This window comes from Ambystoma mexicanum, chromosome 13 (assembly GCF_040938575.1).
Source record: "Ambystoma mexicanum isolate Mex_15411 chromosome 13, UKY_AmexF1_1, whole genome shotgun sequence".
Taxonomy (NCBI): Eukaryota; Metazoa; Chordata; class Amphibia; order Caudata; family Ambystomatidae; genus Ambystoma; species Ambystoma mexicanum.
In genome coordinates this window covers 665,000,299-665,017,575 of record NC_090938.1, presented here as the reverse complement: position 1 = coordinate 665,017,575, position 17,277 = coordinate 665,000,299, and the positions used below count along the sequence as shown (strand labels likewise).

Genomic DNA, 17,277 nt, shown 5'->3' with positions numbered 1-17,277 from the left:
TGGATCCAGTATCAGTTTGTGAGGTTCTGGAGTCTCCTGTAGACTAAATGGCAGTGCATTTATATTATGTTGTGAAGATTTCTGGGATGCAACATCTTTTTAATACAGGATATCTTTTTAGTTTTGCGACTTTATCACACGTGAAATAGGAGCTCTTCTGGATAGAGGCAATCTTATACCTAGTTGAGGCAATGCTGTCACCATCCCGTTGACTTAGAACAGAAGCACAGTTATCATTCAGGAGCCGGAATATAGGTCAGGGTTAAAACGTTTCCAGGCCTTGTCCTCCTTGTGGAGGTAATTTTTACAAGAACCAGAGATGGCGGGATAGTTGGAGAACTTGCCTTAATACACTGAGTACGGGAGCGACACACCATATTTTTCACATTAACCAACAAGTTGGTCTTCTTACAGCTATGGCCTTTTTAGTCTACTGACAAAAGAAGGTTCTGCAAAAATGTCTTCCAAGAGATTGGCACATAGGAGATGGTTTCATATTAGAAGAAAAGGATGTTTTGTTCCAAATAATTATTGAAGTTTTATGTCCACTGATGCATTACATGAGAACCCCTACATATACCTTAACTGCAGTTCACCTTCTCCTGCCTTTATGGCCGAGACGATTGTTTGAAAAGCACAGGCTTATGGCAAAAACTGTCCTCCTAGAAACTGCCAACCATTAGGCTCTTTTTGCTTTTTCTACTGAGCCACCATGTTGGTTTTCCGACAATCAAATGATTCTAGCCCCACCTTCCCTTTATGCCTCATGTGTACCCCTTTAGGTTTTAGGTTTCTGATAATTTTACCGGTCACATCCACATCTTTTGTGGGACAGTCTGATGAGCAGCATCTGTGGTGTGCTAATCTAGGCAACATGTTACACGACTAACAACTAATGCAGTCACTGTTGTACCGCAGCATGCATGCCAAGTCTAATGTATCACTTCTTGTTCTCCCTTCCCCCCCAACCATTTTCCCTTGCCTGCCTCTGTGTGTGTCTTTCTCTCCCCTCCATGGCTTTCTTTCCCTCATCCAGTAACCTGTGGACCAGCTCTTCTCCGTACCCTGTGTGGCGTGGACCTTGTTCCAGCTGCCCAGCCTCAGGCCTAGTCTTGCTGCTTGTTGATCAGCTCCTTGGTTTAGAATTGTTTGAATTTGTGCATTGCTCCTCCTCCTCCTCTTTCTCCTTGAATCTTGCTTTTCTTTCTAGGCTGCTAAATCACCCAAGGAGGCTAGTGGTGTGAATGAGACTTCTAACCCAGGCTCAGAGAAAACTTCTCCTGGTAGAACAGCCATTCCTGTACTCACTTCTTTTGGCACAAGGAACTCCTCCATTTCCTTCTAAGCGTGTACTTTTTGCCAGTTAACCACTCTGTGAACTGCCCTTTCTACTGTTCTCCTTCTGCCTACTGGGGCACTGCTTCCTACTTTTGCTCCTGCTTTGGACAGTCTCCTGAAACCACCAGGCAAGGTGTTCCTTCATAACGCTCCAGGCTGGTTGACTCTGTTCTACAATGGCTATCCTCTCAGTTTGGTCTTCTGCTTCTACCTTCTTCACCTGCCTATTAATCACACGCACGTTGCGCAAGCTTCAAGAAATGAGGACATCACTACATGCAGCAACAAATGGCAATCCTCAAAGGAACGGAAGCAAACAGAACTGAACCATGAGGAAGCTTTGGGAAAAGCCTGGCTTCCGAAGATGTCTTGTGCAACCACGGGCTGAGACTGTTACTGCTGCTAATGCTAACCGTACACTGCTACCCTTTCTAACAGCAACAATTGGGGACCTCGGTGGACCAAGGAAGGTGCTGCACTGTTAGAGACAGGTAACCAGTGAACTTCTCTGACCCAATCAGGTTAGCGTCCTTTTGCTTTTTGAGCCTGTAGATGCTTCTATTGTTGTTTTTTTCTTTTCTGAAAGTCAAGTCCATATTTAAGGCTTTGGTGGATCATAAGCCGAGCAATAAGCACAGTCCAACAACCCAACATTACGTAGAGGGAAAGCTTCTTCCAAAGAAAGAATATGAGTGAGATAATGATGAAGGGCTGGGATTGGCCATAGGGTCAGTATCGGCCTGCACACGTGCAGTCAAGACATATCCCCTCACACAACAGGAATGCTGCTCCTCTCTAAAAAGGTGGAAAGAGTTCATAAAGGGACAGTGCTGGACAAACATGTCCCCAGTGTTGATACCCTTAACAGACAAGCACCTCATCAGATTACAATAGGGAACGAAGGCTGTAATGAAGCGGAAATTTGAGTTCTGTGTGAGTTATGAAGCAGCCTGAATCATGGTTGAGCATGAGGGATAATGCCTGCTTGCCCTTTTTCAGGTAGTGTCAGGGTTGCTGTCTGGGAGATTGTGCTTGAGATATTGTGAGGGATGAGTCATAAAATGTTAGGTTTGAGGCGTGATGTTTATGGTTGATTGTTTATTGGGGAGCAGGGGGCATGGGAGTGCCGGGGGTGTGACAATGTGTTTGGGTGGCAAATTGCTAATGCAGATTATTTGGCAGTGAGTGTAAGGGAATGGGGATTGCGTTGGATATGATGAAAGCTTGTGCATACGTCGGGTAAGGCAGGAGGCTGGGTCATGAGAGACTGAATGGGATCTGTGGTGGTGTGAGGGGTGAAACAACTGAGAGAGTTGGAACCTGTGTGACTGTGTAATTTGAAACATAAGTGACAGCAGTGGTGGAGCCTGAGTTAGAGTGCAAGATGTGATTATTTTGTGACAATGCAAAGGGCAATGACCCTATGAGTGACAGTGTGCAGGTTGGGGCCCATGTGAGAGATGAATCACTTAACAATGTGAGGGCGGAGACAGTGACTGTGTGTGACGGGAGCTCTGTGCCAGTTTAGAGAGGCATTGTTAGTGAGAGCTGAAATAAATCTGTGGCAATGTGATGGAGCATGGTGTACGTCTGAGGGACCGGTTTGTGCAGAATAAGGCTAGGTCCTCCAAGAATGCAGCAGCGCTACCTGATCTTTTCACCCTAGCTCCAAAAATATGATAAGCTAAGGTTGAGATCAGCATTTGGTACAATCCCAAAGGGACTACTTAATTGTCATATGGTTTTCCTAGGAGGCCACATAACTGCTAACTTTTAGTGCTGGGTGGAGCTGGTGTGAAATAAGCCTGACACAGCTGATTTTTCCAAGGAAAACAAATGCAGAGGTGGCCTAACTGAGGCACAGCTTTTACCAGAGACTGTACCCAGATCCTGTGACTGTATGGATTATTGACTGGTCTCCCTTTTCAAAGTAGATGTTGTGAGTTTACCAGTTGCACACGTATGTCATGTCCAAGCTGTAATAATGGAATGCGGCCTGTAGAAAAAGTGTGTTACAAGTGCCCTGCACTTGGGTGCCATCCAACAAGGTGGCAATGAGAACCCAGCCAAGAGACAGCCCGGGTGTGAATCTGCTACAGCTCTCCGCAGCTCACCTGGTGCCCCTGAACCAGGCTGGGAAGTGCAGTCCCACTCACATTAATTCCTATGTGTTAGAATAAGTACAATTCACGTCTGTTCATGTGTGGGGGGACGGGAGGGCATGTTCTAAACATGTACAGTGTAAGCACAGGACCTGTTTTTTTACTCCTGTAGGGGGGGGCGTGTGCGAGGTGTGTGTAAAATGATTCTGTTGTTTCACATGTTAGGATCCAGCAGATGAAGACTACAATCACTTTTTTGTTTTGCTGGTTTTTTAATGTCTGGGTTTTTTTCTGTTGGTTTGTCCTTTTTGTAAATCCATCATTTTGTACAGTCAAAGCTTTTATGAAGAAATTGAATCCACAGGGCACACGCTTGTGGATTGCAAAAGCACCTCTTTACATTTAAGTGAAGTGTCTTAACATTTTATATTGTTTTAAAGATATATATACATAATATATACGTATACAAATAAACATAATATAAATATATACATATATATATAATATAACTATGAAATGGGATCTCCTGAGGTCCCTGTGTGTGTGTGTGTGTGTTTGTAAGTGTGTAGGAACAACTCCATCTTATGTGTTGCACTTAGCTTGCAACGTTTCCTTTTGAGGTCCGTGTCCTCACTGCTGCTGACCTTTAAACACCTAATATCAAAACTCTTGTCCACTTTGATTAAACCATGAGCTCCATGCACAGGAGAAAATGCAGGGGAACTGTTGGGCTCATATACATTAGTCTCTGTTGAAAGAGAATGTTGGAGTACTGAGCCAACATGTTCAAGTAGACTCTTTTGTGTCCTTCATGAAACCAGAAAGCCCCCAAGTCCGACTGCCGCTCCTGACTCGGCTTCATCATTGAGAGTTCTTTGGTGCATTGGTGGTAGTCTGTGGTGTCACCACATCTACAGATCTGGATCTGTGGACTCATCACCCCCTGTGCCAGTAGAAACTATGGCTCTGGTAAATCTCAGTCCCAGATCGACCAGTAGACCCCAACCTTTCACAGACACCTTATTGCCAAAACCTTTGCAGGACAAGCCTGGTTGGATTTTCTAACTTCTCGGTGAGGGTCCTGCTTTTCTCCTGGCACTGTGACGATCCTATTTTTGGGTTCCTGTGGGAGTGACTTTTGTAATGTGTGAATCCTCCTATCAATGGATTTGCAATTTCCTGTAACATGCATTGTAGTCACAGCTCTGTTTAATTGTACATTTCAATTTGAGATTGAATCAAAAGTGATTCAGTTGGATTTCCTTAGCCTGACCTTGATAATTCTGGATTAAACGATAGATATTCAGATAAAAGAATCCATCAAAATAAATTAAGGACATGTTCTAGTGGTGTTTGGTATATGAGGCTAATTTAATTTAAAGTTACTTCCCCAAACATTTTTTCCAGCCTTTTGAATTGACTTTTTAACAGCTTAGAGCCCAAAATCCTATTAGCCTGGTATGGGGAATGATTGTTTAAGGTAGAGATGTTGAGACGTGGGCCCGCTGGTCCTCTTAAGGGAGGGGACTTCTATTGCACACAATACAAACCGTTTTGACAAAGGTGCTTTTCTAGTAGTCCACTTCAAACACACAGGATGCAATGACCAACTATCTATATTGTTTTAGTAAGAGCACAAAGTGTGGAGCAACAAAAGATTTCACAGCGCAGTCTTCTGTGCTGTTATCACTGTATGAAGGTGTTGTGTTGAAGAGCCTTCCGCTGCAAAAGGCACTTAGACATGTTTGACCTGAGATGCGAGATGGAGAGGAAGAACTGCTCGCAAGATAGCTCAGTGTTCTTAGGAAACTGGCGGCACAATTGAGGCACGAGGAGAAGGGAAATCTAAAACATTTGGGGGTAAGTTTGGACTCTGAGTTGGCCTCAGAGAATACTTTTGAATAGATCGTGACCTCCCACGGAATCCTCACCTTTGGTAAATCCGATATCCTACTTGCAGCTTTGGAAACTTTTCGGCAGCAGAGGGCGCTGTGTGTCATCAACTCAAGGTCCCTCGGTGGCTTCCATCCTACACTCGGCCGTGATGTTGGCACTGGTACAAATAGCATGCACTGCACTCATTGCTTCTGTTTTTCCGTAGCACAGCACTTCGAACAGTTTGATCGCCTCAGCGATTTTCAACTGTGTTCTTCTTGAAATCCTGAGATATGTCTTCTGCAAAAACTGGATTCAAGAGGTGTGCGGACTGTGGATTGAAAATGTTGATTACAAATCTGCACAGGATGTGCCTCTGGCCATAAGGTCGATGACTCTGGTTCTTGAAGAAGAGGAAGGGGAGGCTCACCCTAGGTATGCCACCATCTAAATCTCCTTCGACCAACCCATCAAAAAAGAGATCATCCGACCAAAAAAAGCTTGAGGGACATCTCACCTCAGCAAGCTAAGCGCTCCAGATTGAGGAGTGATAAAAGACATTTGTTGTATTTCCATTAAAAAAATGAAGGAGAGACATCATCACTCCCCATCATCGTCAGATTCCTCATCCGACAGAAAAAGGGTATGTTTCCCAAGCAAATCGGCATCTAAAGCTGATTGTGAGGAATTTCACCTCCAGATCCTTGAGGAGTTCTCGAAGGTGCCCCTTTGCGGCCCTTCGAAGGAATTTAAAAAGGCTTCTGACCTGATTAGAACTCGTAAGGCTGACGGGGAATCCTTGAAGACTGCTTCTCGCATTCCTAAGAGCCCGGCCAGTGAGTTTGAGAAGCATCTTCGAGAGGCATTGACGGATTGGTTGATTCGAGGGAAGTTGAAGCTACATCCTTCCTCTTCCGCTCCACCAAAGGAGTCTTTGATTTTGAGGCCTTCAATTATAAGGGATGATAAGAAGTGTGATGCCGTAGGAAAGAGGGTGTTTTCTGAGGGAAGCATGGTACTGAAGGCCATTAATGCTCTGTGTGCACTAGCTACATTTTCTCATCCTTTGTCGGATGTGGTTGCTCAGGCTGCACAGCGTATTCCTGAAGGAGAAGAAAGGGGGATTTCTTAACATCGTCCGGGATGAGAAGAACACATTGTCAGTCATTGCAATCAGTATTAGACTCCTTGGATTGAGTGAGCCACTCTGTGGCAGTGGGTACTGTTGCCAGAAGATTTGCGTGGCTGTGCAGGTCGAGGTTTGCCTCCGATGTTCAGGCAAGGCTATTAGACATGCCATTTGATGGCTCTAAACTATTTGACACAAAGCAGATGAGAATTCGGAGAAGCTGCAGGCATCCAAGGCAGCTGATAAGTCACTGGGAGCAGCGATTCACCAACCACAACAAAGCCATTCGGCCTCTCAAGTTTGGAGGGATCATTGCTTTCGGTACTATTCTTCATTCGGCAGAACAAGGGAACAGATGTATGAGAGAGGCAGAGAAGACTACCTTGTTGTGGACGAGGTCGTGGCGGTAAAACAACCGGCACCTCCGCTGCAGCCACAGCAACAAAACCTCTTTAAATCCTTGGTCCACAGGACGGTAGTGGTAGGCAGGGCTAATACAGCATTTAGACGAATGGCAAAGCATTGCTTCGGATGCTTGGGCACTGCAAACGGTAGCCCATGGTTACTGTCTCCCCTTCTTAAAGAAGCCCCCGGATTGTACCCAAGTAAACAATCTTTAGGGGAACCAGATCTGCTCCTTCTGCAGGAACTTCTCTCCCTGCAGGAGAAAGATGTGATAGAAAGACTGCCTGTATCAGAGAGGAACCAGGGATGGTGGTACTCTTATTTTCTGATTCCCAAGAAAGACTGAGGTATGTGACCCATCTTAGACCTGAGATGCTTGAACAAGTTCCTCAGGAAGGACCGATTCAAGATGGTCACTCTTTCGCAGATGCTCCAGGTCCAGGATTGGATGGTGTCACTCAATCTTCAGGATTTCACTTCCATGTGCCCATACATGCCAAGCACAGTAGGTACCTGGGGTTCACCATTAGCATTTCTCACTTTCAATTTCGGGTTCTGCGATTCCGGCTCAACTCCACCCGAGGGTGTTCACCAGGTTTATCACAGTGATGGCAGCAAGTCTGAAGGGAGGGATTCACATCTATCCCTATCTGGACGATTGGGTGATCAGAGCTCATTCTTCCAAACAAGTTCTGGAACATCTCAGCAGCATCTTCCACTCCCTCCACAATGTGGGCTTTTCCCTCAATTTCAAGAAGTTCCACATGACACCTTCTCAAAAGCTTCAATTTATTGGAGAAGTCCTGGACTCTTCCTCAGGGAAAGTTTTGCCCCCTAAAATAAGGGCTTTTCTTACCATCAGCATATTTTGTGGATGGTAAGAACATTTCAGAATGACCAACATCTGCCGGCCTTTGATTTTCTGAGGTTGCTCAGCCTTATTGCATCCTGTATTTTCCTGGTTCCAGAGGCCCATCTGAGGATGAGATCCCTCCAGTGAGCCCTCATATCCCAATGGTCCCAGTTCCGCGGTAGGATGACAGACCTCCTTCAGGTCCCGAGCAGTGTCGCACAGGATTTTCTATGGTGGGGCCTACAAGGAGAATGTTTGGCAACTGTGGCCGGAGGTGACAGTGGCCACAGACTCCTCCCTCAAGGGATGAGGAGCTCACATGGACGATCTGACAGTCGTAGGTCATTGGTCTCTGTTTGAGTCCAAACTACACATAAACCTTTCGGGGCTAAGGGCATTGGATCTGAGGGCAATCAGACTGGCGCTGATGGCCTTTTTGCCTTCTGTGTGTGGGAAAACTGTCCTGATTATTTCAACAGGAGAAGAGGTGTGGGGGGTCACTATCTCTGTACAGGGAAGCTGTAGCTCTTGTTCTGGGCACTTCAAGAGGGAATCTCTCTGTTGGCCGATGCAATGATTGGGATCTTCTGGAAGACGTGATGGAGGTGTCGCTTTCGGCCAGAAGGCCAGCAACAAAAGCTCTATACTGCTGGTACAACGTCCTTTCATCGCCTGCCTGTTCATCCCCAGACTTTTTAATGTGCACATTCCATCGAATGTGCTCATCGAATTTTTTAAGGGGGGTGGGAAAGGGCAGATAAGGGTTTGGCAGGTGGACAATAGCAAAAAATATGTGTGGGAGGGGCACATTCGCTGGAATGTGCACGTTAAAAAGCCTGCGGATGAACAGGCAGGTGATGAAATGACATGGAACCATACTGCTGCCTTTTAGAACACATTTTTCAGCTGGTACAGAGGTGAAGATATTGACCCTTTCAGTTGTAACACTCCCTCATTGTTATCTTTCTTGTTATATCTGGCCTATTGTGGACTACAGGTGTGTACTTCAAAAGGATATAGGGCTTTGCTATCCATTTTTAAGCGCTCGTCTGAGCAAGACTCTTCTTGATGCCCATTGTAATTTAGTTCCTAAAGGGACAGGCAAACATCTTTCCTCCGGTACCTTTCATAGTTCCAGCTTGGGATCTTAATTTAGTACTACATTTTTTAATGTGTGCTCTGTTTGAGCCTCTTCATTCATGTCCGCTTAGGTTGTTGACTTTGAAGACTATTTTTCTCATAGCGATCACTTCTGCTCGTAGAGCGTCAGATTCAGGCTTTGTCATGCAAGCCACCATTTACTACTTTTTTTTATAAGGAAAAGGTTTTTTGAGGATTCGTCCTCCATTTCTTCCTGAGGTTGTGTTTGAGTTTCACCTGACAGAAAGAATAGTTCTACCTGCCTTTTATCCACCTTCTCATCCTTCCAAGGATGAAGAGAGACTGCGTCATCTAGTTCCCAGGAGAGTGCTAAGTTTTTATTTTAACGGGCTGTCTAAAGTCAGACAAGATGATCTACTTTTTATTGGTTATTCTAGTCATAGGTTCGGACAGGCTGTTACCAAACAGACCTTATCTCGATGGATAATTTTATGTATTTCTAAGTGTTACACTTTGGCTGGCAAGGATGTCCCTGATAAATTAAGGCCTCATTCTAAAAGAGGAGTGGCTACAACTTCACCACTTCAAAGAGGGATACCGGTGCAGAATATTTGCAATTCTGCAACCTGGTCTTCGCTGCACACCTTGACGAAACATTTTTGTCTTGCTTCTGTGTCATGTCAGGAAGCTAAATTTGGCAAGGCTGTTCTTCACATTGTAAATCAATAGCAAATTATTGATCATGCCTCCATTTACAAACTGCTTTGGGAGTCTATCAAAGATGAGGAATCCGTGGGAGGAAACGATCTATTAGAAGAACAAATTACTTACCCCTGGTAATGTTCTTTCTCATGGATGTTTTTCCCATGGATTCCTCATCGCTCTCACAACCTGCTCCTCAATCTTTGGGTGGATTTCCGTTGATTACATCTTCCTCTGTTTCAATGTCTGGGTGCTTGTTTGACCTTTGAGATGGCTGTGAAATAAGAGGGGGAAAAACTTGAATTCAGTCAGCGGGCACAGTATGCGCTATTTTTTAGCAGTGTCGATGTCATGGCCAAGTGCAGGATGGAAGCCGCGGAGGGACCTAGAGTCGACGACGCACACCGCTCTCTCATATCAAAATGTTTCCGAAGCTGCAAGCAGGATATCAGATATATCAAAGATGAGGAATCCATGGGAGGAACATCCATCAGAAAGAACATTACCTGGGGTGAGTAATTTGTTGTTCTGGAATGGCTGTGGGCCTCATTATGAGTGTGGCGGTGCAGAAACAAGGGTGTCAGGAAGCTTAGCGGCACCCTTGTTTCCGGTCTGCCACACTCCGAGTCTGCCTGCCGGGACGCTGCGCCCAACAGGTCTGACCCTGCCGGGCGCAGCAGCCCCGGTGGGCAGACTTGAGACGGAAGCACCGACACCTTTAGTAGTGCTGCTGGTGCTTCCGTGAAGCCATTCCCGTGGAGTCCAATGGGACTCCACGGGTATGGGGACAAACATTTTCCGGCACCTAGCTTCCCAGTCCGTTGGGACTTGTAATGTCCCAGTGGCACCAGGAAGCTCGGTGCCGGTAACATGTTCGAGTCCAGACTCGTAATGAGGCCCTATCCTATGTCTTTCATTTCTGCTGGAAAACATTGGTGATCTTTGTTTTTGGGATTGAAGGCCGTGGAACACCTAGGATCCTGCCTCATTAGCTTATTAATAATGGTGCATATACAGCACTGAGGCATGCTGCACTTTTTGGGGAGCCATATATGTTAGAGAGTTTGTTCACAAGAAGATTTCAGTTTTGAGGCACCTGTTTATGCATCCCACTAATTATTCTTTAATCATGTTTTCAACACGCTGTCATCTTCACATCAGATGTGAGTTAGTTGTGCTAAAGGGATGGACTTCCAGCCATTTATTTTGTTGAGGAAATCTTACACTGAGATACCAGACTCAAAACATGAGCACATTGTATTTGGGGATAGACTTATTCATTTCCGAATTGTGTACTATGTACTAGACATTGTAATAACAATAGTTACCATTCCTCCTAAGACTGTGAAAAAGAATGTAAACTCCCTTGCAAATATTTGAGGTGATCAGTTGTTTAAGTGACCCAGCCTCCTCTGCTTTCGTATGGGGCATGTTTTAAAGTATGGAATATAGAGCTCCAGATCCCCCTTCAGCCTCAAGTGAAAAGAAATGGTGAACTCTAGCTCAAGTCACTCCTTTTGAGGTGGTGTCTAGAAAACCATTGTCTGTTATGCTTTTGAGGAAGTAGTGGGTGTCCTGCATTGCTTGGCTCATGCTACCCCCTTTGCAAAGTCACAGACACATCGCATTTCCCGTGGCCAGCTCTAAAAACATTCTCCTAGTAGGCCGGTATGAGATGAACCTTATTGGTGCTTACTCATCTTTAGCTGGAAATAAAGCTTTAGTTCTATGTACACTATCGCTCCTATCTAGATGGTTGATCTTTTTAATCCAGTGATAAGGCAAAAGGCTTTAGCGCACGTCCACCCCTCCTCAAATCTTTGTTGAACATGTCTCCACATCTCGGGGTGTGTCATTGTTTAGTCTGCCATGCACTTGCTGATGTCGAGGTTTAACAGCTTAATTACTGAGGGTATGGGCATCCTCCAGGTTTCTTATGGTATACGGAGGACAAAGTGACCCGCGTTGTAGTGCCACCTGCTGATTATACAGGACGCACTGCAGCAGAAAGTCCTGCCTTGGACAGCTTTTCCTGCAGGATGTGGCCTTTTCTGTGTGAACGAGGGGCTTCCAAAGAGGTGGCTTCCTCCCTTATCTCTATGGAAGGGAGATGTGGGCAACGATCAGTCTGCCAATTTGAGTGCAAGTCCCTCCACTGTTAGTTAGCGCAGGTTCCTTCGCAGTTTGCTTCTGTCTTGTGACAGTCCATACACTCATTCCATTGAACTCTTCTCCCAAGAAAGGTCATTCTGTGAGTCTGGTGTTTCCATCAGTTTCTGTGGATCCTCCCAGACGAACTGTGATTCATAATGTCTTCAAGTGCAGTAGCCCAAGTATTGATGGACAAATGGCATCCAGAGATTACGGCGCGCATCTTGCTGCACTGTTCTGGTATCCACCCCCAAGCCTAAGTTATCTCTCTACAAACCTGGTGCTTTGAAACACCATTTGATGTATAGGCGCTTTAGAAATATCCAATAAAATAAAAAAATAACTGTTAGAAGTGCTGAGTAATGTCTTAAAATATCACTAATTTACAGCATCTCTAATCAAGATGTAACCACATCAATAAATACAGATTTCAAGGAAGCCAATTCCGAATTAGGGGCCAGGTGGCAATAGTCCATCCGTAATTTGCTCTTTCATAGCCCTCTGCCATAAAATGTCAGGTCTTGTCCCCTCAAGAGTCCAGCCAGTTTTCCATTTAAAGTAAGTACTCTGATATATGCATGCTGGAAAACACATATGCCAGTGAATGACTGTTGAAATATGCCGCAAAAAAAAAATTCCAACACAAAAGAGGTGATGGCTGGAAAATGTTAAATGAATCTTAACCTCTGGCGCGACCCTCCAGACCGGTGTTCTTCAGCCTGCCAAGCCATTACTGAGGGGGAAGGCCACAGGCAAATCAAGCTTGGTCCCACCCCCAAAGGGGCAGTGCAGCCAAACTGCCTGGTCGCATGTCTTCTGCACGAGACCACAGGCATCCCCCAGACATGTTTCGGCCTCATTGGGCCTCATCAGTGAGGAGTCGCTTGAGTCTCTAGGCTCAGCAGGCTTGGGGCCCACGTCTGGGCATATACGTCCCCTTTGAGATGACTTATACAACCCAAAGGTGATGATGGCTGAAAGGATTAGAATTGATCTCAACCTATACAATTTTCCTTATGATTGCAACTTACTAGGCGAAGACAACTTGCCGATCAGGGAAAAAGAAGACAATGTCATTTGGAACCGTGCACAGGCGGTCATTGTATGACCTGCACCAAACGTGTTTGCACTGTCGCTGTGAAGCGGTGTGAGGGCGCGGCATGGCAGCCAGGAATTTGATGTGGCATAAAAGTGAAACTGAGATATGCACAGAAAATCGCCCCGTTTGGCTGCAGGACTGGTCAGTGGATTGCGCAGGCCTCAGGAATATGTGAAGGCTGTTGCGAATACGGGCGAACGCAGGTGAGAAATGCTGGGTTCAGCGAGCCAATGTGCTTCTATGCATTTAGCCTGCATGCATTATACAAATACAATATGTGTGCAATGGTACCTGGATACTGCTGGCTGTGTTCTTCAATGGGTTGAATCGAGTGGAAGGAATAAGAGCAGATGGATATTTTCCTGCACTGCACAGTTCTGTGCTCCCATTCATAAATTACCCTCACTCGTTAAAGTGTCAACCTTTCACCATTTATCTGTAGGCACTAATCAAAACCAATAAGGCCAGCACGCCATACCAGTTCAGCTCACTAAGTGTGTACAAACAGCATTGGGCAATCATCTGCCAACTGGCTGCTTTTCACCCGGCCCCTGCTCAAAAGTAAAATTTGCATCAGTGCCTATCGAAAGCACCTGGAATCAGGAGTTCTGAAGACATTCATTTCCGAACCCATATAGCTAACACGCCACACCGGCTCAGCACATGAAACATGTATGATGAAATTAGACAGTGAACTTCTAGCTAGCGGATTTTCTGAACACATGTCCACTAAACCAAATGTTAATGCCTATAATGACCATTGCAAGTGTCGATCTGACCCCAAACCACTAACCGTTTCACCCTCACCAGTCGCACGCTTACCAACACCAAACGCGATTGCTACTCGTTACCTCTCAAATCAACTTCTCAGCACTACTCAAACTTTATCCCCCCGCCAAAGCATCCTGTGATTTCACACGCAAGAGGATTCCCTTCTGAAAACAATGCGCCACTCAAGTATGACGAATACTCCCCTAGGAACATGCCCTCACTGATGCCCGTTACACCAACAGATGAGTCTCATGTCTCATCTCTACCACTCCTCTAACCAAATCCCCTCCACCTACTTTTACAGAGCCCCATGAGAGTCTGAAATCATGCAAATGGCAGCGTTGCATGGTCCAAATCCCCAAAACATAACATTTCTATGCATAGATTTTCTAACCACACAATGCAGAGCCAATGCACCTAGGACATTCCAAACTTATGATTTAATAAATCAGGTTCGAAGCTGTATATGTAGGATTGAGCCCTCTCAAGGGTTTAACCAATAACAAGATTGAAACATTTGGAAGTTCTGTGGTTAAAGCAGGAAGTTGGCTTGTCTTTCCATCCATGTAGTCCAAGTTGTGTGCAGAAAGGAGAAATGGCTACAGCGACCTGGCTTCGCCAACATAAGCTCTGGCAACTTTCTGGCACTGTTTCTCCTAATGGCTCTTTTCTTCTGGAACATGGGGGATAGATAGTATGCATATGGCCTGCTGGGCAATCACGTTCATGATCTTTTGTCTGAGAGAAAACTGGGGTGATTTGTTAGTACTTTAAGAGTTGAGCTGTTGCTTTGCAAAGTAGCAGAACGTCATCTTCTGGCCGCTGCACCATGTTTGGTCAACCTGCACCTGAGGGCAGTCTGCCACCTGGAAGTGATTGTGCCACCTCTAATATCTGCTCAGATTGGCTTGCTTGGTTGAAAGCTGGATGCCATTTGCTCTTTCTTTGGTGGCAGACAGTTCTGGCTTTCTTTAGTACCCGAAATACAGTCCTACCTCTATGATGATGAAAACTCCTGAAAAGTTTAGCAGAAGGCTTATCCTATTCTTGGCTGCAAATGTCCAGAGTCTCGTGCTTGCTGTCTTGCACAGTAATCCTTTAACTCATCTGCAGATCCTCCCCCACGCACACAAAACCTTGGTCAGTGGCCAACATCACCACCCTTTTAATATACAGAGTTTTGATGAGGGCTGGAGGGTATTTAAGACTCATGGTCTGAAATATTCTCCAGAAATGGTTGGCTTTTTGCTAATTTGCTTTCCATATTTCTTTGTGACTACCATCTGTGTGTGTGTTGTGTCTGTGACAGTTTTGTTTCATGACGTCAAGAGCTGTTGTGTGAACAGCAATGAAGAGGGTTTTGCTACAAATAAAATATCACTTTAAACTATTGTTAATAAAGAAACACCGAACTGTGACTCCTTCCCGTTTCTTTTCATCCCCGGGTTATGCATGTATGGGAACATGGGTGTGGCTGCCCTGCACACTTCGAGGTGTTTGTCTGTACGTTGTTAAAAAAATTTAAAAAAATCCAAGCAGAGGAAGCAAAAAAATGAGCTTTTTAGAAGCTACACAGTTTTGGGGTTTTACAGTGTGTTTGTCTCTTCAGCATGGACTTTATTGTGAACTGTTTTAAAGTAAAAAAATAAAAATAAAGCAATCCTGTTTAGAGACGACACTGAAATTCCAGCGTCTGTTAGTTCTGAAAATGGAATGCTAATATTTCTCGCATAGCTCGATTTAGACATAGAGGATGCCCTGATTAATCTGTGAGAAACAAACATGTTTGTGGGTTACTTTTTTGTGAAATGAAAATTCCAAATGAAAAAGGTCACGATTTTTTTGTTTTTGTATCAAAGTGTTTGGCTTTAATAAAAAAATTATACATATTTTTCTTCATTGATTTAATTGCTTTTTTTATGCTCTCTTTAAAAATATCTCGTTTTGTCAGTCATAGGTGAGACTAAAATTGCAAAAGTCAGAACTCATAAGGATGTAAGTGTATGCCTTGTGTTTCTTTTCTTAGATGCACTCAAAATGTAAGTCTTATTTTGCAGCATGAATCGGTTATACAGTCACCGTTCTTCCTACGCCCTACCATCTAGTGCTTTGGTCTGTATGTGTAACATGTTTTACTTGCCTTTCAAAAGTTTGCATCAACATGACGTTTGTCTCGCTGAAAACCCCTTGTATGAGGGCAGCCAGTATTCCCTGTAACCACTTTGCAGCAGCACTATTTTACATTGTGTTTTTTCCACCATTGTGTTCAGTCACTGAAACGGACCTGGAAGAAATATGAACATTATACAACGTAAAACAAAGAAATACAATGGACATAGAACATCATACAAAGAAAACGTTGCACTACCACTCAGTCTGGGGAGACGCCACTTACCAAAGAAAATGAATGTGGGTGATTCTGGATTTAAATTGTTTATAACTGTCAGAAATCACAGGCTCCAAGTGGGAGCGATTCTACGTTTTTGTCACTTTTGTATTTCATTACCTTTCACTGATGGAGAAAGGTTTCCTGGGGTATACTCTGATGTTTCTGTGGGTTGGTAAGTAGTATGTTTAGAATAGGTGGTTACGGAGGGAGTGTATTGATACATTGTGCATGGCTTCTGAGAGATTCAAATGGAGGAATTGTGTTGAAAAAATGCTTGGGTTGCTTAAACCATGCAATCCAACTGCAGCGCTTCTGCCTAGTCCATGGAAGAATTTGAATTAGTGAGGCAGTTGAAAAGAGATCTAGTAAAGCCTGACAAGGAGCAGCATTATGAACAGTAGGTAATTGAGACTTCAGAAAAGGGCTCGACACCTCTGAGGTTACTCTGTGTACTGAAGGTGAAGATTCCAAGGGTTAGAACGACGCTTCTCAGTCCTTAGTCCTCGAATGTGGAACGCTCTTCCACTGAACCTTCGATTCCTTGAATCCCTAACAATATTCAGGAACCAATTAAAAACATACCTATTTGTTTAGTTTAAAAGTCATGAGTTTTTCAAACCCCCAGCAACATTGCGACAAATTTTTTAGAGGAACATCCTGCGCCCGAATGCATATGTGCTCGGTCCCTCCAAGGGTATGCGCGATACAAATCAAATCATAATCATGTTATCTGTGATGTCCGTAAGGAAAGTGAGTGGACTGCTTGTGGGTCTTGATGGAGGCGATGGAAAACTTTGATGATGTCCTGTTCAAGGACAAGACTAGGGTTGACGTGGAAAGATTGAATAGGCTGGCGTTGAGGAGGAAAGGGCACTTTTCAAGCAAGCCCGGCCTGTACCATGCAGTCAAAGTACATGTCTTTGGTGGCATCACCAAGAAGGGCCTGCTAGCCCTGATTTATTTTGAGGGCAAAATGGGCACAGACTTCTTTAAAAAGATTATAGTTAGGAAGCGCATGTTGCTGTATGCTCGGAAGAAGAACCTTGAGGACACCCCAAATTACACAATTTGCAGAATCTCCATTACTAAATTTGATTGAGTTGATCTGGGTAATACTTGAGGCATGCTTTAAGCGCTTGTACAAGTCCACCAACAGGGCAGAACATTTGGAGGGCATCAAAGAGTTTTGGTGGCAGGTACTCGCCATACCAAGAATGATAAATCCCAGTATGGTGCTCCCCATTGTCGTGGAGTACAATGGGCAGTGACCAATATGTAAATGTACTGTAATATGACCCATCTGAATGCTTGTAACATAATGCTGTGTTACTCAGCTTCTATACTGCTCCGGGGTCCCAGTAA

General features: G+C 44.6%; 1 protein-coding gene across 14 annotated transcripts in view; it reads left to right on the top strand.

Annotated features, from left to right (window-relative positions):
• The window catches only part of SRCIN1 (SRC kinase signaling inhibitor 1), a 1,709,922-nt gene extending 1,694,499 nt beyond the window's left edge, over nt 1–15,423 (top strand). For 11 of the 14 annotated variants that reach the window (XM_069634673.1, XM_069634672.1, XM_069634685.1 and 8 more), the window contains one exon: nt 1,211–15,423. In XM_069634673.1, coding sequence (XP_069490774.1) covers nt 1,211–1,345 — 135 coding nt within the window. In that variant the 3' untranslated portion in view covers nt 1,346–15,423. Of the gene's footprint in view, nt 1–1,036 lie in introns of all 14 variants that reach the window. The other 3 variants (XM_069634680.1, XM_069634676.1, XM_069634678.1) reach the window with 2 other exon arrangements.
• The last annotated feature ends 1,854 nt before the right edge of the window (nt 15,424–17,277 follow it).